At 52.3% G+C, this 25,693-nt stretch overlaps 1 protein-coding gene across 1 annotated transcript; it reads left to right on the top strand.

The window, feature by feature from the left end:
- Positions 1 to 77: 77 nt before the first annotated feature.
- On the top strand, positions 78 to 25,689 carry gnptab (N-acetylglucosamine-1-phosphate transferase subunits alpha and beta). The gene is made up of 21 exons (XM_021563801.2): positions 78 to 395; positions 493 to 578; positions 725 to 844; positions 1,231 to 1,281; positions 1,764 to 1,966; positions 2,114 to 2,178; positions 2,381 to 2,515; positions 13,668 to 13,829; positions 14,134 to 14,313; positions 14,460 to 14,630; positions 16,245 to 16,368; positions 16,495 to 16,692; positions 17,183 to 18,363; positions 18,610 to 18,809; positions 18,977 to 19,196; positions 19,390 to 19,503; positions 19,603 to 19,688; positions 19,947 to 20,045; positions 20,403 to 20,570; positions 23,303 to 23,393; positions 24,084 to 25,689. The coding sequence occupies exons 1-21, from the start codon at positions 264 to 266 to the stop codon at positions 24,153 to 24,155; spliced, it is 3,858 nt and encodes a 1,285-aa protein (XP_021419476.2). The 5' UTR covers positions 78 to 263; the 3' UTR covers positions 24,156 to 25,689.
- The last annotated feature ends 4 nt before the right edge of the window (positions 25,690 to 25,693 follow it).

The raw sequence follows: 25,693 nt of genomic DNA, 5'->3' as shown, positions 1-25,693 counted from the left end.
TAAATGTAGAGCACAACTCCTCCTAGTCGATAGAGGGCGGTACTGAGTTGTTTTCTTAAAGCAGCACCCGGAACATTTGAGACAAGGCGCACATCACCATAAAGGAAGTGCAATGGTTGGTCATATGTTTTGACAGTTTTTGTTAGTTGTCATGTGACAAAGAAGACGTCGTTCGTTTTGTAGTGTTTATTTTATATTAACATCCGATATGCTCCCGCGTCTTCGGTGAATGACTGAAGAGATATGGATTGCAAAGGAGAACCATGGTGATAATCAATTCAGTACTGAAACTCTTGCAGAGACAGACCTACACCTGTCTGTCCCATCGCTATGGACTGTACCTCTGCTTTGGAGGGATAGTCCTCATGATCATCTCTGCCTTCCAGTTTGGAGAAGTAAGTAGCCTAGTTAGCTAACAAGCTAACCCTTGTCAAACGCAATGATGCAGCAGTTAACTTATCCCTCTCTCTCTCTTTCTCTCTGTGTGTGTAGGTGGTGGTAGAGTGGAGTAGGGATCAGTACCATGTACTGTTTGACTCGTATAGAGACAATGTAGCTGGGAAATCATTCCAGACTCGGTGAGAAACCCTCCCTGCCCAAGTGCTATCCACTACAGGGATAACCAGTGTTTCACTGTCTCAATTCACTATTCCAAATGGTGCTTTCGTCTGTCTACTGATTTGAAATGGATGTGTATCTTCTCTATGGTGTTGTGCCGCTGTAGGTTGTGCCAGCCCATGCCCATAGATGTGGTGTACACCTGGGTGAATGGCACGGACACCGACCTGATGAAGCAGCTACGTGGTGTGAGAGAGCAGCTGGAGGAAGAGCAGAGAACATTGCGGTACTTCACATGGTCACAGAGACTTCAGTTACACGTCCCACACATTAGGCTACACAAATAGTATTACGTGAATGCACGCTGAACATATTTGTTTTGGACGGCGAGAGGGTTACTGTGGTCCACTGAGTGTTCTGAGAGGCGGTCATTAGCACGTTGAGGAAGCGGGTACTTCTTCACATTACATGATTACTGTGATTGAATCATTCCCATTCATCCTGTTGTGAAGACTAGGGGACACCAAATAAGTAGTTAACTAATATTTCCAGTGGGAGATTGTGTTAGCTCAAAGGTCGATTGTCAATCACAATACTAGAACATTCCCCAACAACACATTCCATGCGGTAACTGATCAGTGCGTTGACTTTCTGGACTGTTTCTCACCATAGGGAACAGCTGGGGAAGAATGCAAGTGATCCGACTGAATTGCCAAAGGACAGGTGAGTGACAAGATAGAAACACCTGTACTTTACTGTAGATTTACTGTGGTTTTCATACTGATTCTTTACATATCTAGCTCAATATGGATGCTTCCAAACTCTAAGGGCAGGGAGTTGATGATGCACCATCTTATTGAGACACAAACTGCGGTCGTCTTAGATCAAGGGTTTTGACATTTCCTGTTTCTCGCTCAACTAAGTGTTTGGGAGAGAGGGTCTCAGTGTAGTCGACCAATCTGCAACAACAGTTGGCTTCTGACCACAGACATTAAGGCGTGAGATGCAACCACAGCACAAAGGAAGCCTTGTGCAAGGGGTGCAAATTGCAGCAAGACAGAGCGGGGTTTTTCACAAGCCATAGTGGTTTGGTAGAAGTAGAGACAGTGTCAACAACGCCAATCCAACATCTTGGTGTTTGGTGACCTTTTTGTGACTGTTTTATCTCCCTCTTTCTCCTTATACGTCTGTGTTTCTGTTTGCAGCGTGAAGCTAGAATGTCTGCTGTCCCATTGTATCATAGCGCCTATGCTAGCCCTGGACCCGGCTCTGCCAGCCAACGTCACTCTGAAGGAGCTGCCGTCGCTCTCGCCCTCCTTCTCCACCGCCAAGCTGCTGCTGCAGGTGGCCAAGCCCCTCCACCCCTCCACCACGGTGTCTGTGGTCGTCTTTCACTCCCAGGCTGATGGTAAAGAGTCATTGATACTAACACTCCTAACTGGCACTCGACACGCATGCTATTTCAGTTCACAGTTCTGCTACCCACTCAGTACGAGAACACCAATCATGTCACCACAGCAAAATCTCTGTCTCGTCTCCCCCCTCACTCCCACAGCGGACAAGGCCTACACAGACGCTCCCCGTGAGGCTCTGAAGCGCTCGGTCTCTAGATGTTACCTGGTGAGTTACCTGACTCTGTATGCTATTAGAAGTTCTGTTGCACCAGGCGCAATCAACACTTCCGAGACCTTTCTGATTCCAGCACAATTATATGATTGAGCATTTACCCCTATTGGATACACTGGTCCTTAAGGATGAATAAGCAAATGGACACACGGTCATGTGGTAACGATAAGCTACTGTGTTGTTGTTCCTCCTGTAGACCACAGATAAGGAAGCACCGGGTCTGGTCCGCATGCAGAGCCTGGCCTACCTCAGTGGCTTCCCAGCATCCTTCAAGGAGACCGAGCAGCTCAGAGTCAAACTGCCATCTGTTGTCACTGGCAAAATCAAACAGGTAAGACTAACCTAGATGGAAAAAGGAAAACAAATGGCATAATCTAGCAGGAAAACACAGTGCTAAGTCAAATACTGTATTATTTTAGACAGGGTGCTGTATCTGTTATTTCACTAGAGGCCAGTGTTTGACATGATACAGTTTTACAGTGTTTTCTTAACCAGGCACAGATATGCCACAATGTATTTTATTTACATTTAATGAGAAATGCAGATTTTTAGGAAAAAATATACAATTCCAGGACAAATGAATATAATATGTAACTACATTCATATAGCCACTAGATGTCACCCTTGCTGTACCTCAGAATCATGACGTGAAAGATGGGCTAGTCATTGCCGTGCTCCAACCGTTGGTATATCAGACAGGATCAAGACAGAATCTATTGTGTTCAAACTGAACACGGATACGGTCTGTCTGCCATAACCACAGACCTTAAACAATATAATTATACCGGATTAAATAAGTAATAACGCTTCAGCAGACGAGGTCTCCATCTATTTTAAGTTATTATGGTAGTAAAGAGCCCAAGTTTAGTTTGGCCACGGGTTGTCTATCTAATCATTTTCTCTAATCAGAACTGAAATGTTTCGGGAGGGCGAATGCCAGTAACAAGCCAGATTACTCTTGAGATAATCAAAGAAAATAATCCAGTCATAGTTTACTGTAAAATAAATAACTGTACTGTAGTTCTGTCTCACCGCAGGCATTGAGACAGGCTATTACAAAGCTACACGGAGTGTACAAAACATTAGGAACACCTTCCAAATATTGTGTTGCCCTCAGAACAGCCTATTAGTCAGGGCATGGACTCCACATGGACTCAAGTTGGATGGATGTCCTTTGGGTGGTGGACTATTGTTGATACAAACAGGAAACTGTTGAGCGTGAAACACGCAGCAGCGTTGCATTACTTGACACACTCAAACCGGTGTGCCCGTCACCTGCTACCATACCCTGTTCATAGGCACTTAAATATTTTGTCTTGCCTATTTAATATCTCAATTGTCTCGAGGCTTAAAAATCCTCCTTTAAACTGTCTTCTCCCGTTCATCTACACTACAATAGAAAGTGTCTGTGATCTGCAGACTCCTGACTACAGTGAGCCCTCCTTATCATCCTACTGCCTCTCCTTCTCTTTTCTCTGGCTCGCTCGCTCTCGCTCGCTCGCTCGCTCTCTCTCTCTCGCTCTCTCTCTCGCCCGAGGGGTGCAGAGAATGCGGAGAGGGGGAGAGAGAATGCAGAGAGACGGGGGAGAGGGAGAAAGAATGCAGAGACACGCTGGGAGGGGAGAGAGAATGTAGAGAGAGATGGCGAGGGGGGAGACATGGGGGAAGGGGGAGAGAATGCAGAGGCGGTGAGGGGGGAGAGAAGCGGCGAGGGGGTGGAGAGACACAGGGAAAGAGGGAGAGAATACAGAGATAGGGGGTGGAGAGCCGGCGAGGGGGTGGAAGAGACACGGTGGGAGGGGGAGAGAATGCAGAGTGAGGGGGTGGAGAGCAGAGAGACGGCGAGGGGGTGGAGAGCAGAGAGACGGCGATGGGGGTGGAGAGCAGAGAGACGGCGATGGGGGTGGAGAGCAGAGAGACGGCGAGGGGGTGGAGAGCAGAGAGACGGCGAGGGGGTGGAGAGCAGAGAGACGGCGAGGGGGTGGAGAGCAGAGAGACGGCGAGGGGGTGGATAGCAGAGAGACGGCGATTGGGGGGGAGAGCAGAGAGACGGCGAGGGGGTGGAGAGCAGAGAGACGGCCAGAGGGGGTGGAGAGCAGAGAGACGGCCAGAGGGGGTGGAGAGCAGAGACACGGCCAGAGGGGGTGGAGAGCATAGAGACGGCCGGGGGGGCAGCAGAGAGACGGGGAGGGGCAGAGAGACGGCCAGAGGGGGTGGAGAGCAGAGAGACGACCAGAGGGGGTGGAGAGCAGAGAGACGGCCAGAGGGGGTGGAGAGCAGAGAGACGGCCAGAGGGGGTGGAGAGCAGAGAGACGGCCAGAGGGGGTGGAGAGCAGAGAGACGGCCAGAGGGGGTGGAGAGCAGCGACACGGCCAGAGGGGGTGGAGAGCATAGAGACGGCCGGGGGGGCAGCAGAGAGACAGGGAGGGGGGGCAGAGAGACGGCCAGAGGGGGTGGAGAGCAGAGAGACGACCAGAGGGTGTGGAGAGCAGAGAGACGGCCAGAGGGGGTGGAGAGCAGAGAGACGGCCAGAGGGGGTGGAGAGCAGAGAGACGGCCAGAGGGGGTGGAGAGCAGAGAGACGGGGGGGGGGGGGGGGGGGGCAGAGAGACGGAGGGGGGGGGCAGAGAGACGGCCAGAGGGGGGGTGGAGAGCAGAGAGAAGTCATGAGGGGGGGTGGAGAGCAGAGAGAAGTCATGAGGGGGGGTGGAGAGCAGAGAGAAGTCATGAGGGGGGGTGGAGAGCAGAGAGAAGTCATGAGGGGGGGTGGAGAGCAGAGAGAAGTCATGAGGGGGGGTGGAGAGCAGAGAGAAGTCCAGAGGGGGGGTGGAGAGCAGAGAGAAGTCCAGAGGGGGGGTGGAGAGCAGAGAGAAGTCCAGAGGGGGGGTGGAGAGCAGAGAGAAGTCCAGAGGGGGGGTGGAGAGCAGAGAGAAGTCCAGAGGGGGGGTGGAGAGCAGAGAGAAGTCCAGAGGGGGGGTGGAGAGCAGAGAGAAGTCCAGAGGGGGGGTGGAGAGCAGAGAGAAGTCCAGAGGGGGGGTGGAGAGCAGAGAGAAGTCCAGAGGGGGGGTGGAGAGCAGAGAGAAGTCCAGAGGGGGGGTGGAGAGCAGAGAGAAGGCCAGGGGGGGTGGAGAGCAGAGAGAAGGCCAGAGGGGAGGTGGAGAGCAGAGAGACGGCCAGAGGGGGTGGAGAGCAGAGAGACGGCCAGAGAGGGGGGGGGGAGCAGAGAGACGGCCAGAGGTGGGGGTGGAGAGCAGAGAGACGGGTGGGGGGGGGGGGGGCGGCCAGAGAGGGTGGGGGGGGCGGCCAGAGAGGGTGGGGGGGGGGGGGCAGCGGGGCGGCCAGAGAGAGGGAGGGGGGAGCAGAGAGACGGCCGGGGGGGGGGGGGGGGGGGGGATGGCCAGAGGGGGGTGGAGCAAAGAAACGTCCAGAGGGGGAAAGGTGGAGGGAAGGCGGGGGGTGGGGGAGAATGTAGAGACGGCGGGGGGAAGGGGAGGGAGAGAATGCAGAGACACAGAGGGGGAGAGAGAGCGAGGCGGAGGGGGGGAGAGGGAGGGAGACTGCGGGGGGGAGAATGCAGAGACACGTAGGGGGGTGAGAATGCAGAGACGGAGGGGGGTGAGAATGCGGAGACGGAGGGGGGGAGAATGCGGAGACGGAGGGGGGGAGAATGCGGAGACGGAGGGGGGGGAGAATGCGGAGACGGAGGGGGGGGAGAATGCGGAGACGGAGGGGGGGGGAGAATGCGGAGACGGAGGGGGGGAGAATGCGGAGACGGAGGGGGGGGAGAATGCGGAGACGGAGGGGGGGGAGAATGCGGAGACGGAGGGGGGGAGAATGCGGAGACGGAGGGGGGGGAGAATGCGGAGACGGAGGGGGGGGAGAATGCGGAGACGGAGGGGGGGAGAGAATGCGGAGACACGGAGGGGGGAGAGAATGCGGAGACACGGAGGGGGGGTAGAATGCAGAGACGAGGGGGGGTAGAATGCAGAGACACGGGGGGGTAGAATGCAGAGACACGGAGGGGGCGGAGAATGCAGAGACACGGAGGGGGCAGAGAATGCAGAGACACGGAGGGGGGGGGGGAGAATGCGGAGAGACACGGAGGGGGGGGAATGCGGAAACACGGAGGAGGGGGGGAGAATGCGGAGACACGGAGGAGGGGGGGAGAATGCGGAGACACGGAGGGGAGGAGAATGCAGAGACACGGAGGGGGGGAGAGAATGCGGAGACACGGGGGGGGGGGGGGAGAATGCGTAGACACGGGGGTGGGGGGAGAATGCGGAGACACGGGGTGGGGGAGAGAATGAGGAGACACGGAGGAGGGGGGGAGAATGCGGAGACACGGAGGAGGGGGGGAGAATGCGGAGACACGGAGGAGGGGGGGAGAATGCGGAGACACGGAGGAGAGGGGGAGAGTGCGGAGACACGGAGGAGGGGGGGAGAATGCGGAGACACGGAGGAGGGGGGGAGAGTGCGAAGACACGGAGGAGGGGGGGAGAGTGCGAAGACACGGAGGAGGGGGGGAGAGTGCGAAGACACGGAGGAGGGGGGGAGAGTGCGGAGACACGGAGGTGGGAGGGGGGAATGCGGAGACACGGAGGGGGGGAGGGAATGCGGAGACACGGGGAGGGGGGGAGGGAATGCGGAGACACGGGGAGGGGGGGGAGGGAATGCGGAGACACGGGGGGGGGGGAGAATGCGGAGACACGGGGGTGGGGGGGAGAATGCGGAGACACGGGGGGGGGGGAGAATGCGGAGACACGGAGGGGGGGGGAATGCGGAGACACGGAGGGGGGGAGAATGCGGAGACACGGAGGAGGGGGGGAGAATGCGGAGACACGGAGGAGGGGGGGAGAGTGCGAAGACACGGAGGAGGGGGGGAGAGTGCGAAGACACGGAGGAGGGGGGGAGAGTGCGGAGACACGGAGGAGGGGGGGAGAATGCGGAGACACGGGGGAGAATGCGGAGACACGGAGGAGGGGGGGATGCAGAGACACGGAGGGGGCGGAGAATGCAGAGACACGGAGGGGGGAGGGGGGAATGCGGAAACACGGGGGGAATGCGGAGACACGGGGGGGGGGAGAATGCGGAGACACGGAGGAGGGGGGGAGAATGCGGAGACACGGAGGAGGGGGGGAGAATGCGGAGACACGGAGGAGGGGGGGAGAATGCGGAGACACGGAGGAGGGGGGGAGAGTGCGGAGACACGGAGGAGGGGGGAGAGTGCGGAGACACGGAGGAGGGGGGGAGAGTGCGGAGACACGGAGGAGGGGGGAGAATGCGGAGACACGGAGGAGGGGGGGAGAATGCCGAGACACGGAGGAGGGGGGGAGAATGCGGAGACTCGGAGGAGGGGGGGAGAATGCGGAGACTCGGAGGAGGGGGGGAGAATGCGGAGACTGCGGAGGGGGGGGGAATGGGGAGAATGCGGAGACACGGAGGGGGAGAGAATGCGGAGACACGGAGGGGGGGAGAATGCGGAGACACGGAGGGGGGGAGAATGCGGAGACGGAGGGGGAGGGAGAATGCGGAGACGGAGGGGGGGGGGAATGCGGAGACGGAGGGGGGGAGAATACGGAGACGGAGGGGGGAGAGAATGCAGAGACACGGAGGGGGGGAGAGAATGCAGAGACACGGAGGGGGGGGTAGAATGCAGAGACACGGGGGGGGGGTAGAATGCAGAGACACGGAGGGGGCGGAGAATGCAGAGACACGGAGGGGGTGGAGAATGCAGAGACACGGAGGGGGGAGGCGGGAATGCGGAGACACGGAGGGGGGGGGGATGCAGAGACGGAGGGGAGGAGAATGCAGAGACACGGAGGGGAGGAGAATGCAGAGACACGGAGGGGAGGAGAATGCAGAGACACGGAGGGGGGGAGAGAATGCAGAGGCACGGAGGGGGGAGAGAATGCAGAGACACGGAGGAGGGGGGGAGAATGCGGAGACACGGAGGGAGGGAGAATGCGGAGACACGGAGGGGGGGAGAATGCGGAGACACGGAAGGGGGGAGAGTGCGAAGACACGGAGGAGGGGGGGAGAGAATGCGGAGACACGGGGGTGGGGGGGGAATGCGGAGACACGGAGGGGGGGAGAATGCGGAGACACGGAGGAGGGGGGGAGAATGCGGAGACACGGAGGAGGGGGGGAGAATGCGGAGACACGGAGGGGGGGGGGAATGCGGAGACACGGAGGGGGGGGGGAATGCGGAGACACGGAGGAGGGGGGGAGAATGCGGAGACGGAGGAAGGGGGGAGAATGCGGAGACACGGAGGAAGGGGGGAGAATGCGGAGACACGGAGGAGGGGGGGAGAGCGAAGACACGGAGGGGGGGGAGAGTGCGAAGACACGGAGGAGGGGGGGAGAGTGCGGAGACACGGAGGAGGGGGGGAGAATGCGGAGACACGGGGGAGAATGCGGAGACACGGAGGAGGGGGGAGAATGCGGAGACACGGAGGAGGGGGGGAGAATGCGGAGACACGGAGGAGGGGGGGAGAATGCGGAGACGGAGGGGGGGAGAATGCGGAGGGGGGGAGAATGCGGAGACGGAGGGGGGGAGAATGCGGAGACACGGGGGGGTAGAATGCGGAGACACGGGGGGGGTAGAATGCAGAGACACGGAGGGGGCGGAGAATGCAGAGACACGGAGGGGGCGGAGAATGCAGAGACACGGAGGGGGGAGGGGGGAATGCGGAAACACGGGGGGAGGGGGGAATGTGGAGACACGGGGGGGGGGGAGAATGCGGAGACACGGAGGAGGGGGGGAGAATGCGGAGACACGGAGGGGGGGGGAGAATGCGGAGACACGGAGGAGGGGGGAGAGTGCGGAGACACGGAGGAGGGGGGGAGAATGCGGAGACACGGAGGAGGGGGGGAGAATGCGGAGACACGGAGGAGGGGGGGAGAATGCGGAGACTCGGAGGAGGGGGGGAGAATGCGGAGACTCGGAGGAGGGGGGGAGAATGCGGAGACTGCGGAGGGGGGGGAATGGGGAGAATGCGGAGACACGGAGGGGGGGAGAATGCGGAGACACGGAGGGGGGGAGAATGCGGAGACACGGAGGGGGGGAGAATGCGGAGACGGAGGGGGGGGGGAATGCGGAGACGGAGGGGGGGGAGAATGCGGAGACGGAGGGGGGGGTAGAATGCAGAGACACGGAGGGGGCGGAGAATGCAGAGACACGGAGGGGGCGGAGAATGCAGAGACACGGAGGGGGGAGGGGGGAATGCGGAAACACGGGGGGAGGGGGGAATGTGGAGACACGGGGGGGGGGGAGAATGCGGAGACACGGAGGAGGGGGGGAGAATGCGGAGACACGGAGGAGGGGGGGAGAATGCGGAGACACGGAGGAGGGGGGAGAGTGCGGAGACACGGAGGAGGGGGGGAGAATGCGGAGACACGGAGGAGGGGGGGGAGAATGCGGAGACACGGAGGAGGGGGGGAGAATGCGGAGACTCGGAGGAGGGGGGGAGAATGCGGAGACTCGGAGGAGGGGGGGAGAATGCGGAGACTGCGGAGGGGGGGGAATGGGGAGAATGCGGAGACACGGAGGGGGGGAGAATGCGGAGACACGGAGGGGGGGAGAATGCGGAGACACGGAGGGGGGGAGAATGCGGAGACGGAGGGGGGGGGGAATGCGGAGACGGAGGGGGGGGAGAATGCGGAGACGGAGGGGGGGGAGAATGCGGAGACGGAGGGGGGAGACACGGAGGGGGGGGGGTAGAATGCAGAGACACGGGGGGGTAGAATGCAGAGACACGGAGGGGGCGGAGAATGCAGAGACACGGAGGGGGCGGAGAATGCAGAGACACGGAGGGGGGAGGCGGGAATGCGGAGACACGGAGGGGGGTGGATGCAGAGACGGAGGGGAGGAGAATGCAGAGACACGGAGGGGAGGAGAATGCAGAGACACGGAGGGGAGGAGAATGCAGAGACACGGAGGGGGGGAGAGAATGCAGAGGCACGGAGGAGGGAGAGAATGCAGAGACACGGAGGGGGGGGGAGAATGCGGAGACACGGAGGGAGGGAGAATGCGGAGACACGGAGGGGGGGAGAATGCGGAGACACGGAGGGGGCGAGAATGCGGAGACACGGAGGGGGCGAGAATGCGGAGACACGGAGGGGGCGAGAATGCGGAGACACGGAGGGGGCGAGAATGCGGAGACACGGAGGAGGCGAGAATGCGGAGACACGGAGGAGGCGAGAATGCGGAGACACGGAGGGGGGGAGAATGCGGAGACACGGAGGGGGGGAGAGAATGCAGAGGCACGGAGGAGGGAGAGAATGCAGAGACACGGAGGGGGGGGAGAATGCGGAGACACGGAGGGAGGGAGAATGCGGAGACACGGAGGGGGGGAGAATGCGGAGACACGGAGGGGGCGAGAATGCGGAGACACGGAGGGGGCGAGAATGCGGAGACACGGAGGGGGCGAGAATGCGGAGACACGGAGGGGGCGAGAATGCGGAGACACGGAGGAGGCGAGAATGCGGAGACACGGAGGAGGCGAGAATGCGGAGACACGGAGGGGGGGAGAATGCGGAGACACGGAGGGGGCGAGAATGCGGAGACACGGAGGAGGCGAGAATGCGGAGACACGGAGGAGGCGAGAGTGCGGAGACACGGAGGGGGGGGGGGAGAATGCGGAGACACGGAGGGGGGGGGAGAATGCGGAGACACGGAGGGGGGGAGAATGCGGAGACACGGAGGGGGGGGGGAGAATTCGGAGACACGGAGGGGGGGGGGAGTGCGGAGACACGGATGGGAAGAGTGCGGAGACACGGGGGAGAGTGCGGAGACACGGAGGAGGGGGGGAGAGTGCGGAGACACGGAGGAGGGGGGGAGAGTGCGGAGACACGGAGGAGGGTGGGGAGAATGCGGAGACACGGAGGAGGGTGGGAGAATGCGGAGACTCGGAGGAGGGGGGGAGAATGCGGAGACTCGGAGGAGGGGGGAGAATGCAGAGACACGGAGGAGGAGGGGAGAATGCGGAGACACGGAGGAGGAGGGGAGAATGCGGAGACACGGAGGAGGAAGGGAGAATGAGTAGACATGGAGGGGTTGGGGGGGAATTTAGACAGAGAGAGACACGGCGGGTGAGGGAGAGAGAGAGACGCACGACGGGAGAGGGATAGAATGCAGAGAGACACGGCAGGGGAGAGAGACAGAGAGGGGGGGGAGAGGCCCCACAACCCCCATCTGCTCACACTGTCGCCTAGAAAATAATGCCCTCTGTTTGTGTGTTCCTCTAACTGACATGTTGTTATTAATGTATAGCTAACTTGTATAGGATAGCCTATTGTTTATGTACTCGAGGTTAGAATGTGCAGCTAGTGTGTATGGAGAGAATATACTAAAATAGTAAATCAATAGAAGCAGTAAAGTATAACGACATTTAAAGCCATGATAGTCACACAGTTATACTATTTTGTTTTATGTGTATCGTTTTTAGGTATTTCAGATTTGTATTGAACAGACAGTACGAGATAATGACCGTGGGGAAAGATGGAGAGAGATTGTATCGAAGGGAACTAGGCTGCTGATATTGAAGACGTGCGCCAGAAGCTGCCACAATATTCCTGGACGAGCCACCCCACGGGGAATTCATAGATTCCACCAAGACGCATCATTTCCCCGTTCACCTCACTGGCCTTCATCATATGACTGGAATGACCCCTGGTTATATTGTAGACCAGCATTTCCCAACTGGTGGCCCGCAAAATATTATATATATTTTTATTTATTTATTGTTGGACAGAAAATACTGTTAAAACAGCAGGAAATGAACTCCTTGTGATTTTAATTTGGGGAAACCTGTTCCCAAGCAGTCCCACTCTTAATAGAGACACGTGATCGTATACAAACGTAGGCAAGGTTTATAATAATGTTTTAGTCAAATATTGCATCTGTTTGGGCTTCTTGCGATCAACTTGCAGTCTACAAATGATTTGTCACTCTGTTCCGGGCCGCTAGCCATCCTCTCGAACAAAATCAGCTGAATCTAGTTGATGATCCCTGCTGAGTTTGAGACGTGGAGGGATGATGGATCGACGATCGTATGACGTTATCAAGCCTGACTCATTTTAGTTGTGCTAAAATATTTACTGGACTCTGGTTTGTGTTAGACTCGTGATACACGCAAGATTTGGTTTGGGCTACCCAGGTTAGGTATATTTAGGCTTCAGTTTTTTGCTTCCGGAGCATGTGGTTCAAGGTTTTACTGTATTTGTGGTTTGTATGTATACACATCTTTGTCTCAACTGACTAATGACGTTTTTAAAAGTAATGAAGTAGTTTAAATGTCAGGAGTAGGAACAGCAGCTGATGTTTGGATCCTCCGGTCACTATTGACATTGGCTCATGATAACAGGTATGACGAGACCTTAAATACTTCAACTAAACGCCTGCGTCTTTTGACGGGCTGCTGACAGGCAGATGTGGACAAGAATGTTGATACTGCCAATGCCTTTCCTAGTAAAGCTATATAAAGCCATGTTTACTATTGTCTTTGTGTTACTGTGACATGGAGGTGTGTGTGTTCGTGCACTTGTACAGACACATGGAGCTGTGTGTTAACAGATCCTATAAAAGGGGCTAATAAAAATGGAAGTGTGATCTCCAGTTGGCTGTCCTTGCCTCATCTTCGGGATTTATATAACAACAGGAGCAGAGAAAAAAACGCGAAGGCTGAGAGGGAGATCAGCAGCAGTAAGGTGTTTGGGTTCTGGCTCAGTGGTTTGTGGGTTGTCTGGAAGGCTAGGGACTAAGGAGATGAGGGAGTCGGGACAGATGGTTATGAGAGGCAATGACTGAGATGAGACACGCACACAATGACTGAGATGAGACACGCACACAACGACTGAGATGACCCATGCAAGGATACCGAGCCATGCTTTCCATTCCAACCATGAGATCAATACCAGCTCCCCCACACAGAAATTACATCACAGAATTTTCCAAGAGCCCGCCCCACTCTTTCCTTCCTTTGAACCCTGCCTCACTCACTCACGTTCCCATATCCCCAGTGGCATGAATGTGGGGTATTCTTTCTTGAAGGGTACAGTAGTTGTGGTTGGTGGTGACGATTCCTCTGCTTTGATGTGGTCCATCCTTTAAACTGGCCACGGGTCAGAGGTTATAGGTCAACAAAGCAATTTGATTTTGATGAACCCAGCTCACGTTCAGCCTAGTAGTCTGTGTATGCACCCGTCATGTGGTGGCTCTGTCATCTCTGTCACACGGAATTCTTCCCTGGGACAGGAGCGGTAACCAAAGTCACAATAATGGATTTTAGGCCCGGCGCCATATAACCTTTGACATGGCCACTACGTCTAAAGTGGTTCATAAAAATATATCTGTTTTGTTGTGTCCTTGGCTCCTAATAAATGCTGTGATATTTGAGTTGTTTTCTCATGGCTATGCTGAGTAGCATCTGCTGTCTCTGGTGCCACACTGACATGTTTGTGTTTCTGTCTCGCTCTTTCCCATAGTTCCAGCTGTATACGGAGGCCAGTATCGCCCTGCTCCATCTGAACAGCCCTCAGGACTTTACTGACCTGACCCAGCAGGCCAAAAAGAACCTGACCTTGGACGGGAAAGAGCTGACCATCAGCGCTGCGTATCTTTTCTGGGACCTGACTGCCATCACACAGGTAGGACCTCACTCTGCCTCTGTCCCGTCACCCACTATCTATCAAGGAAGATCAACGGTGTATGTTCAGGATAAAGAGACGCGAGTTAGCGCTCCTAATGCAGTTCCACTGTCCATTCATGGTGTAGTAAGTATCAGTGAGTGGAACTAAGCTGCTGGACTGAGAACTTCCATTGTTCTCTACCTATATGACCGTGAGGATAAAATACAATGACATGTAGTGCAAACATTTTAGATTTGTCTCTTTTCAGAGCACGGTGAAAGCATGTCTCAGACCCCTCTGCTCTGCTCTCTGCCCCCACTAGTCCAAGCAGGACGAGGACGTCTCGGCCAGTCGATTCGAGGACAACGAGGAGCTGCGTTATTCGCTGCGCTCGGTGGAGAGACACGCCCCCTGGGTGCGGCACATCTTCATCGTGACCAATGGGCAGATCCCCTCCTGGCTGAACCTGGACAACCCCCGCGTCACCGTGGTAACACACCAGGTACACCTGAGACCTACAGTACTACTCTCACATGATTGTTGACAATAACAGAAAATAAGGTATGTTGTGACCGGAGCAGGAAGAATTCTGGGCCTTTAGTTAAGAAAAAAAATCCAAGTTGCCATATGATTGTCTCTCCTGTGTAGGATGTCTTCCAGAACCACACCCACCTACCCACCTTCAGTTCCCCTGCCATTGAGACCCACATTCACCGAATCCCAGGCCTGTCTCAGAAGTTCATCTACCTCAACGACGACGTCATGTTCGGGAAGGACGTGTGGCCTGACGACTTCTTCAGTCACTCCAAAGGACAGAAGGTCGGGGTCTAGACTGAAATTCAAGTGTTACTAGATCCATGGTCTGGAATTTAGCTCACTAGCTAAAGTTTGTGCTAATGTAGACTCTTTATCATTTCATATAAATGTAACATGCAGTTGAAGTCGGAAGTTTACACCGTAGCCAAATACATTTAAACTCAGTTTTTCACAATTCCTGACATTCAATCCTAGTAAAACATTCCCTGTCTTAGGTCAGTTAGAATCACCACTTTATTTTAAGAATGTGAAATGTCAGAATAATAGTAGAGATAATTATTTATTTCAGCTTTTAATACTTTCAGCACATTCCCAGTGGGTCAGAAGTTTACATACACTCAATTAGTATTTGGTAGCATTGCTTAAAAATTGTTGAACTTGGGTCAAACGTTCCGGGTAGCCTTCCACAAGATTCCCACAATAAGTTGGGTGAATTTTGGCCCATTCCTCCTGACAGAGCTGGTGTAACTGAGTCAGGTTTGTAGGCCTCCTTGCTCGCACATGCTTTGTCAGTTCTGACCACAAATGTTCTATGGGATTGAGGTCAGGGCTTTGTGATGGCCACTCCAATACCTTGACTTTGTTGTCCTTAAGTCATTTTGCCACAACTTTGGAAGCATGCTTGGGTTCGTTGTCCATTTGGAAGACCCATTTGCGACCAAGCTTTAACTTCCTGACTGATGTCTTGAGATGTTGCTTCAATATATCCACATAATTTCCCTACCTCATGATGCCATCTATTTTGTGAAGTGCACCAGTCCCTCCTATAGCAAAGCACCCCCACAATGCTGCCACCCCGTGCTTTACGGTTGGGATGGTGTTCTTCGGCTTGTAAGCCTCCCCCTTTTTCCTCCAAACATAACGATGGTCATTATGGCCAAACAGTTTCATTTTTGTTTCATCAGACCAGAGGACATTTCTCCAAATAGTACGATCAGTTGCAAACTGTAGTCTGGCTTTTTTTATGGCGGTTTTGGAGCAGTGGCTTCTTCCTTGCTGAGCGGCCTTTCAGGTAATGTCGATATAGGACTCATTTTACTGTGGATATAGATACTTTTGTACCTGTTTCCTCCAGCATCTTCACAAGGTCCTTTGCTGTTGTTCTGGGATTGATTTTCACTTTTTGCACCAAAGTACGTTCATCTCTAGGAGACAGAAGACGTCTCCACAGGTACACCTCCAATTGATTCAAATGATGTCAATTAGCCTATCAGCAGCTTCTAAAGCCATGACATCATTTTCTGGAATTTTCCAAGCTGTTTAAAGGCTCAGTCAACTTAGTGTATGTAAACTTCTGACCCACTGGAATTGTGATACAGTGAATTATAAGTGAAAGAATCTGTCTGTAAACAATTGTTGTAAAAATGACTTGTGTCATGCACAAAGTAGATGGCCTGACCGACTTCCCAAAGCTATAGTTTGTTAACAAGAAATGTGTGGAGTGGTTGAAAAACAAGTTTTAATGACTCCAACCAAAGTGTATGTAAACTTCCAACTTCAACTGTATCTCGCTAGCATGAGATTGGGTTATGTTTTGAGGAAAAGTTCTGTTATTTTGTATATTGTAATATTGTCTTAACATCCCTCCTGTACCTCGCCTGTCCTCTCTCCCTACAGGTGTACCTCACGTGGCCGGTCCCTAACTGTGCTGAAGGTTGTCCTGGCTCCTGGATCAAAGATGGCTATTGTGACAAGGCCTGCAACAACTCCGCCTGTGACTGGGATGGTGGCGACTGCCTGGGTGACAATCTCTCCTTTATCCCTCCTTGTACCAGTCTGCCTCTTCTCCTTCTTCCCTTCTCTTCTCCGTCACAACTCGTCCTTCACTGAGCTTGATATTCTTCCTGTTCTCCATCCCACCACACAGGAGCTGGGGGCAGCCGGTTTGGGACCGGTGTGGGCGGAGTGGGTAATCAGCCCTGGCAGTTTGCAGGAGGTCTAGGTGGCATCGGGGGCGTGTCCAGCTGTAACCAAGGCTGTGCCAACTCCTGGCTGGCAGACAAGTTCTGCGACCAGGCCTGCAACGTGCTCTCCTGTGGCTTCGACGTGGGCGACTGTGGACAAGGTGAGTGTGATCTGAAGTAGGGCCAGGAGTTTTTCTTAATCACCTGACCTGGAAAAGCTTTATTTATAGCTAAAATATTGATAACTAACCCAAGATATGTGATGTGCAGTTTACAATGGGAGCAAATTACCACAGTGGGCAGAACAAGCAAAGAGGTGGGCAGTGCCAAGCACGAGCTAGCCAGATCCTATTTGCGCCTTGTAACATGTATTTACATATTTTACGTGAGGGAACGCCTACTCTGTGAAGTGTGCATGTACAATAACTCAATTTGCCCTTGAGCTCCTTTTAAACCACGTAATTATTTTTGAAACTTTGGCACAGGTTCAAGTCTCCAAATCTACTTTTGTGAAGAGAAGACTGAGAATGTTTCATTGATGAGAAAATGCGCAGAATGTCGGCCAAGTGTGTTTCCTGGTCTGGTCACATTAGCTCATCCAGTGAGGTGGAAGAGCAGTGATAATCGTGTGTGTGTGTGTGTGTGTTGTAGATCACTTTAACCAGCTCTACAGTGTCACCCTGCTGAAGAACAGGACCCTGTACACCCTACCGGTGGGTGAGACCAGGCCGTACTTCAGCTTTGCAGGCGTGGCTCGCCGGGTGACCGAGGCCCAGGTCAGCGACAACCCGGCCGTGCGCCATACCTCGGTGGCCAACAAGTGGAAGACGGTCCACCTGCTCCTCCACTCGGGCCACAATGCCTCGCTGGTCCACTACAACCTCACTGTCCAAGGGGATGACGACAAGGAGTTCTCCCTGACCTTCAGCGTGGCTGTGGACACACGCCAGCTCCCCCAGCCCAACGTGTCCGTGTCCGACCCACTCCACAAAGATGGAGCCAAAGAGGCCAAGCCCACCACCGCCACCGCAGAGCCTGAGGTCCCTTTCGAGGATGTCCCTCTGGAGAAACAAGGTCCCCGAGTCCTGAAGAGGTCACCTGTGGAAAATGAGGTGATCGTGGAGGTGCCTGCGCTGAACGTGTCCCTGCTACCGGTGGCCTTGCAGAGTGAGCTTCAGAGGCTGCAAGGAAAGCTCCTGGTGGGTGACATCACTATGAAGGGTTATAACCTCACCAAGGCTATACTGCTGGGGCCGTACAAAGCTCTGGCCAATCGGGGCCCCAGGTTAACACCAGCTGACCAGATCAAACCCCAGGACAAGCCTTTTAAAGACCTAGTAGGACATGTGGTGAGGAGAGAGGTAGACGCACCACAGCTAGTGGAGGCTAACCCAGAAGAACAACACACTCCAGAAAGAAACGGAGCAGAGAAGACCAAAGAGCCAGAGGGAACCGAGGCACCAGAAGAGGTGCCCAAGTCGAGCATCGTTGGTGAGAAAGAGAAACAGAAAGCACAAAAGACTCCAGCAACCCCCATCCCAGTTCTAGTGGATGGGGAGTTTCCGAAAGCCGCTAAAGCCCAGGACACCACCCCCACAGAGAAACCTCCACCGTCCTCCAAGCTGCTGAGCACCCTGGTGGGCAGCATGTCCAAAGCCAGGGGATCAGAGGACCAATCACAGCAGCAGCGGGCAGGGGCCGAGAAGGGACCAGAGGAAGGAGCAGAGGGAGCCCGGGGGGTTCCTTTGGGCAGGAAGCTGCAGCACTACATCTCCTCAGATAGAGGCTTCCTGCCCTGGGAGAGACGGAAGTACTTCCAGGACCTGCTGGAGGTGAGCTGGGGTTGGGTTGTAATAATGTTACAAGGTCAGTCAGGAAGAATCCTGGCTCTTGAGATGAAGAACATAGAATCGAGAACAACCGTGCATTGGATTGAACGCAAACATTTACTCCGAAACTGTATGTTAAACTTTTAGTGTTCCAAATGTAAATGTGTATCTGAATGTTATCTGAATTTGATCAGAATGTTAATTGTGTATTATCTTGCTGCTTTCTGGCTCTTTCTATGGCTCCTATAGGAGGAGGAGCGTCTGGAGGGAGAGCTGGCGTACCAGGCAGACAGCGCCGCCGCTGGCCGGAGGCTGCAGGACACCTTCGCTGACTCCCTTCGCTACGTCAACAAGCTGCTCAACGGCCAGTTTGGCTTCACCTCCCGCAAGGTCCCCGCCCACATGCCCCACATGATCGACAGGCTCATCATGCAGGAGCTCCAGGACATGTGAGTAGCAGGAAATGTCATCAAACAGGAAATACTGGGTTAGTAATATAGAAGACCGAAGTAGCTGTTGTGAGTGCTTGTCTAACAACCGGAGCACTCATTTGTTTACCTCGTTAAAGTGAATTAGTTGCTTAACAAACTGATATGTGAATGTCTCCACCTTTCAGATTCCCACAGGCGTTTGACCTGACGTCGTCTCACCGCGTGCGTCACCCAGAGGACATGCAGTTTTCATTCTCCTACTTCTACTTCCTGATGTCGGCCCTGCAGCCGCTCAACGTCTCGCAGGTGTTCGACGAGATTGACACGGACCACTCTGGCGTTCTGTCTGACCGTGAGATCCGAACGCTGGCCACTCGCATCCATGAGCTCCCCCTCAACCTACAGGTCAGTAGAGAAGTCTGGGTGTAGAAGATCAGGTCCCCGCGTGTCCATGTTGTCTATCATCGAAGGCCAAATATCGGCACGTCTACTCTGAGACACTTTATGAATACCGACCCTGGTTTTACTCCTGTTTTAAAAGCTGATCTCAAACCAGTGGTACAGTGAGGTTAATGTGTTAGCGTGTGGCGTGTTGCAGGATCTGACAGGGCTGGAGCAGCTGCTGATCAACTGTTCTAAGACTCTGCCCACCAACCTGACCCAGCTGCATATCGTTAGCCCTACACAGGAGGCATACTACGAAGCCAGCATGGTGACTACTCTACACTGCCTCTTTGCTGTGGCCCAACAACATTTATAAGCTGTAGTTGACTTGAGGTGCAGAGACTGATTCATGTATTTGAATCCACAGCCTCCCGTCACTAAAGGTCTGGTGGTCCACTGTAAAGCCGTCACAGAGCGCATCCACAAGGCCTTCAAAGACCAGAACAAGTACAAGTAAGTCCTGTTCTCAAAAAAAAAAAAAATGTATGGCAAATGTGTGTAACAACAGAAGAAAATGCTGTAAAAACGTTATTTTTGTCCTCCTGAAGAGGGGGTGGTTGGGTCTATGAAAATACAATAAATAAATAAAAGTCCTGTTCTCTACCATCAGCCACTGTCCTTAATTGATATATATCACCCATCCTACATTTTCTCTGAATATCCTGACCCTATTTAAGATCACAGTAAACATGGAAACCTCTCCTTTGACAGGTTTGAGATAATGGGCGAGGAGGAGATAGCCTTTAAGATGGTGCGGACCAACGTGTCCCATGTGGTGGGCCAGCTGGATGACATCAGGAAGAACCCCAGGTGAGGTTAGAGAGTTGGGCCAGTAACCGAAAGGTCACTGGTTCTAATACTGGAGCGGACAAGTTGAAAGATCTGTCGTTGTGACCTTGAGCAAGGTACTTAGTGACCCTAGCTGTGACCCCACTCCCTGCCGGTGTCTCGGGGAGTTGGGATATGAAAGACACATTTCCATTACATACCTGTGTGTAACAGGACAAAGATAAGCACCCCCCAAATAATTATCATTCTCTCTGTGCTTTCTGTAGGTGCCTGCCTAATTAATATGTACTACTTCTTCCTGTTTTATTGTCATACTACCTTTCCATATGACCATGATGTGGATTTATGATTTGACCACATCACTGTGTTTCCTCACAGGAAGTTCATATGTCTAAACGACAACATTGACCACAGCCATAAGGACGCAGGGACTGTCAAGGCGGTGCTGAGGGACTTCTATGAGTCCATGTTCCCCCTGACCTCCCAGTTCGAGCTGCCCAGAGAATACCGCAATCGCTTCCTCCACATGGGAGAGCTCCAGGAATGGTAGGACTGGGGTGGTTTATACTAGAGAGAGGGGAATGGTAGGACTGGGGTGGTTTATACTAGAGAGAGGGGAATGGTAGGACCGGGGTGGTTTATACTAGAGAGAGGGGGATGGTAGGACCGGGGTAGATTATACTAGAGAGAGGGGAATGGTAGGACCGGGGCGGTTTATACTAGAGAGGGGAATGGTAGGACCGGGGTGGTTTATACTAGAGAGGGAATGGTAGGACCGGGGTGGTTTATACTAGAGAGGGGAATGGTAGGACCAGGGTGGTTTATACTAGAGAGGGGAATGGTATTATGTATTGGAGTGTATCAGTTGAATATGTGATCTGCATTTAGTACATTATTTTTTCATTATACCATTAATTGGTGGCAGTGCAGAAGCACAATGTGCACACAATACAAGATGCCTGTACAGATGCTTTTTCAATTGTAGTATCTGTCCTAAATGATAGATGGACAGATACAGTGCCTTGCGAAAGTATTCGGCCCCCTTGAACTTTGCGACCTTTTGCCACATTTCAGGCTTCAAACATAAAGATATAAAAGTGTATTTTTTTGTGAAGAATCAACAACAAGTGGGACACAATCATGAAGTGGAACGACATTTATTGGATATTTCTAACTTTTTTAACAAATCAAAAACTGAAAAATTGGGCGTGCAAAATTATTCAGCCCCTTTACTTTCAGTGCAGCAAACTCACTCCAGAAGTTCAGTGAGGATCTCTGAATGATCCAATGTTGACCTAAATGACTAATGATGATAAATACAATCCACCTGTGTGTAATCAAGTCTCCGTATAAATGCACCTGCACTGTGATAGTCTCAGAGGTCCGTTAAAAGCACAGAGAGCATCATGAAGAACAAGGAACACACCAGGCAGGTCCGAGATACTGTTGTGAAGAAGTTTAAAGCCGGATTTGGATACAAAAAGATTTCCCAAGCTTTAAACATCCCAAGGAGCACTGTGCAAGCGATAATATTGAAATGGAAGGAGTATCAGACCACTGCAAATCTACCAAGACCTGGCCGTCCCTCTAAACTTTCAGCTCATACAAGGAGAAGACTGATCAGAGATGCAGCCAAGAGGTCCATGATCACTCTGGATGAACTGCAGAGATCTACAGCTGAGGTGGGAGACTCTGTCCATAGGACAACAATCAGTCGTATATTGCACAAATCTGGCCTTTATGGAAGAGTGGCAAGAAGAAAGCCATTTCTTAAAGATATCCATAAAAAGTGTTGTTTAAAGTTTGCCACAAGCCACCTGGGAGACACACCAAACATGTGGAAGAAGGTGCTCTGGTCAGATGAAAACAAAATTGAACTTTTTGGCAACAATGCAAAACGTTATGTTTGGCGTAAAAGCAACACAGCTGAACACACCATCCCCACTGTCAAACATGGTGGTGGCAGCATCATGGTTTGGGCCTGCTTTTCTTCAGCAGGGACAGGGAAGATGGTTAAAATTGATGGGAAGATGGATGGAGCCAAATACAGGACCATTCTGGAAGAAAACCTGATGGAGTCTGCAAAAGACCTGAGACTGGGACGGAGATTTGTCTTCCAACAAGACAATGATCCAAAACATAAAGCAAAATCTACAATGGAATGGTTCAAAAATAAACATATCCAGGTGTTAGAATGGCCAAGTCAAAGTCCAGACCTGAATCCAATCGAGAATCTGTGGAAAGAACTGAAAACTGCTGTTCACAAATGCTCTCCATCCAACCTCACTGAGCTCGAGCTGTTTTTCAAGGAGGAATGGGAAAAAATGTCAGTCTCTCGATGTGCAAAACTGATAGAGACATACCCCAAGCGACTTACAGCTGTAATCGCAGCAAAAGGTGGCGCTACAAAGTATTAACTTAAGGGGGATGAATAATTTTGCACTGCCAATTTTTCAGTTTTTGATTTGTTAAAAAAGTTTGAAATATCCAATAAATGTCGTTCCACTTCATGATTGTGTCCCACTTGTTGTTGATTCTTCACAAAAAAGTACAGTTTTATATCTTTATGTTTGAAGCCTGAAATGTGGCAAAAGGTCGCAAAGTTCAAGGGGGCCGAATACTTTCGCAAGGCACTGTACATAGTCCTACTGTATCAGGACCATGTGAGACAGAGGTCTCTCCCCATTTCTCCAAGAGAAGAATGAAGGATCCTATCTGTCAGCACCTCCGAGTGTTCAGCACTGCCATGAATGATCGCTGGGAATCCCAGAGTGGGATCCTGCTCTTATAGCGCCAGGCCTGAGCTGGAGGAATCTTCCCAGATACCGATACTTTAAAATTAGACTCATATGATCCACACACACACGACACTCCAAGAGTCACAAGGGTGTTAGTGAAGTGACAGGTGGGTGGTAGCAGAGGTCCCCTGGTGTCTGGTCACATTGTCACCCCTTTACCCTGTCGTCCTTTCCCCTAGAACAACATGCATTTCATCATGACCTTTAACCCTGTTATCCAAGCCTAAAATATTTCATAATTGAGACTGGACTCTGAATATGATAGTAGTGACTTTTGTTGAGTTTCTGTTTTTGTATTCATTGATACTCCCCAAAAACATTTCACCCTGTCCATCACCCAATCAAATGTCATACTGGAGCCTAGGTTCAGAATATGAGTGATGACTTTCAGCGAGCTATCTGCTTTGTCAGGAATTCATTGATGGCCCAAAAATAGTTTGTTTATTTTTGCTGTCTTACTGTCTTGTCTCTGTCTTACAGGCGAGTATATCGGGACAAGCTGAAGTTCTGGACCCACTGTGTATTGGTGACTCTGGTGATCTTTACTGTCGTCTCCTTCTTTGCCGAGCAGGTCAGTAGGACTTTACACTGTCATGTATATTTCCGCCTCGCTAATATCAACGGCACACTTGTAGCTTGATGATGTGCTATTTAGCACTTAGTTAGCCCCAGGGCTCTACAGGGGCACATATCCCTCACTATCGGTTGAGCTTTGGAATGACTGAAATGAGACTGAAACCTGTCCCTCTTGGACCATGAGCAGTGGATTGTGGTTGCATGGTTTCTTTGTTGATTATGACACCCATTAGATCCGAGGGGGTCAGGGTAAAGTTTCTCCTAATAAAGGTTAATCGCCAGAGCGACCGTGGAGGAACGGGCAATCCACACTGGGCCATTGGGACATGGAGGAATCTGATGGCGCTGTCTTGTCTTTGTCCAAAAGAATCATCCGTCTCCTCAGGCCTAAGGCTACGCTCCTCCTTTTTTTTTCATAGGCATCAGGTGCTTTGTTTGTAAACTGCCTCTTGAAGTTGGAGAGCTGTTTACATCTCTGGTTTATTGGCTCAACCTTGGACCAATAAACCAACTTTTGGTGACTTTACAGGACTTAAGTTGACTCTCCCGAAATGCTGTTGCCCTGATCTGTTCAAAAATACAGCTAAAAGCTCCCGCTCAGAGCCACATGCTGACAGAGTAATGTCGCTTCCTCGTGTTTGTGTTTTTGTGACCGTTCTTTTGCGGTATTTTCTTCTTCCCTCAGCTGATTCTACTGAAGCGCAAGCTGTTTCCCAGACGCAGGGTCAGCAACGATGTCAACCCAGAGCGTGTGTGAAGAACGAGGGAAAACGTCCTTATCCACCCCTCTGCATCCTCCCTCTCTCCACCCTGCTCCCTCCACCTCTCGCTGAGTTCAAAGTGAGGGCCATGCAGGGGTAGGTGGAGAGTGAGGAGGGCTATCCCTAAATCTCGAAACGTCCTCACCTGGGATTGCGTCAGCATGGGTCAAGGAGAGGGGAACTCTGGTAAACAACGTAAATCATGTGTGGCGGGTAAGATGATTGACAGGCATCACCTGGCTGGGAGATGCTGTGCCAGCGGACAAAGCCTGTAAAGCCAGAAACTTCTCTTCCCTTTCACCAGGGGCGCCAGAGGGACTTATCGCCCACACGCCAGGCTGTGGAGAAGGACACTGACTGAGCCAACTATGTGCTAAACTGCTCCAGTCCAGTCAGCGTGGGCAGTGTGATTGATGTACTGTTAAAAGCATGATCTGGAAGCGATTGACGGGAGACACCATCTCTGGTGTGGGTTTACAGCACCTTTAACCATGAGAGCTGTAACCTTCCGAAGCGTTCGAGGTTAGGTTGGACACTTTTTTTAATTGAACCTATATTCCACAGAAGGAAAAAAGGGATCGGGAAGGGAAGGGGTTGATCAGAATAACAGGAATTATGCCATTTGACCTGTTTCACTGTCTACATTCAACACAAGTGCCTTATTTGAAAGAGTGTTACCTGAAGTATGAGACTGTATGACCTTGTTTACCCATTGTCCCTGCTTGCCTTTTTACATGTCTTGGTTGGATTTGGTATTTACATGTCATAAGTGATTTCTTTCAAAGGCATGGGGTTGTGGGTGAAAAATGGCACACCGGTTGTTTAAAAAAAAATCATGAATGTTTCACAGTGTGTCTGTGGGATACTGTACATATAGCTCTGCTAGTGTCTGAAATTCACATCTCTGCAGCATCTGATTGTATTGTTCAGTGAATGCGTTCCTAATGAATGCCACGGACTGTTAATTTAGCTCCACAAGTGTTCTACTACTGACCCTCAATTCTATGGTCTCTCTGTTGAGCCTTCGTTGCCTGCATTTGGTAGCTCTCCTCTCCGCTCACAAGCGGTGCATTGATGTGAATGATTGCCAGCAGCAGTAGAACCATGATGTTTTGCTGCCTTAGTATTGCTGAACTGTGGTATGCAGTGTGTCAGATTTACACAGCAAGCATAAATCTGGGACACTCAAATTAGGATGTGTAGCAAGGTTACTTAAGAAAATTGGGGTGGGCGTATAATGCGAACATTAGTAACCCAAAAGGTTGCGTGTTTGGCTCTTTGGCAACTAACTCATTTTTAAATACTTTGCAAATTGGAATTTGTAACATGTACTATATGGCGTGCCATGGATTTATGTACAGAATAACACAAAATGCTCTGAGACCAGGTTGAATTACAACAATGGGTGGTATGCATGGACATTGAGTTAATGTACATTTGAATTGAGTCTCTTGGGGGTGTCAAATTCACAATTTTAGTTTAGTCAACACTTTGGCTCATCCCAAAATCAAATAAACCTGAATCACTTGGTTAT

This window comes from Oncorhynchus mykiss, chromosome 15, assembly GCF_013265735.2.
Source record: "Oncorhynchus mykiss isolate Arlee chromosome 15, USDA_OmykA_1.1, whole genome shotgun sequence".
Lineage (NCBI taxonomy): Eukaryota > Metazoa > Chordata > Actinopteri > Salmoniformes > Salmonidae > Oncorhynchus > Oncorhynchus mykiss.
This window is presented reverse-complemented; position numbering and strand designations above follow the sequence as displayed.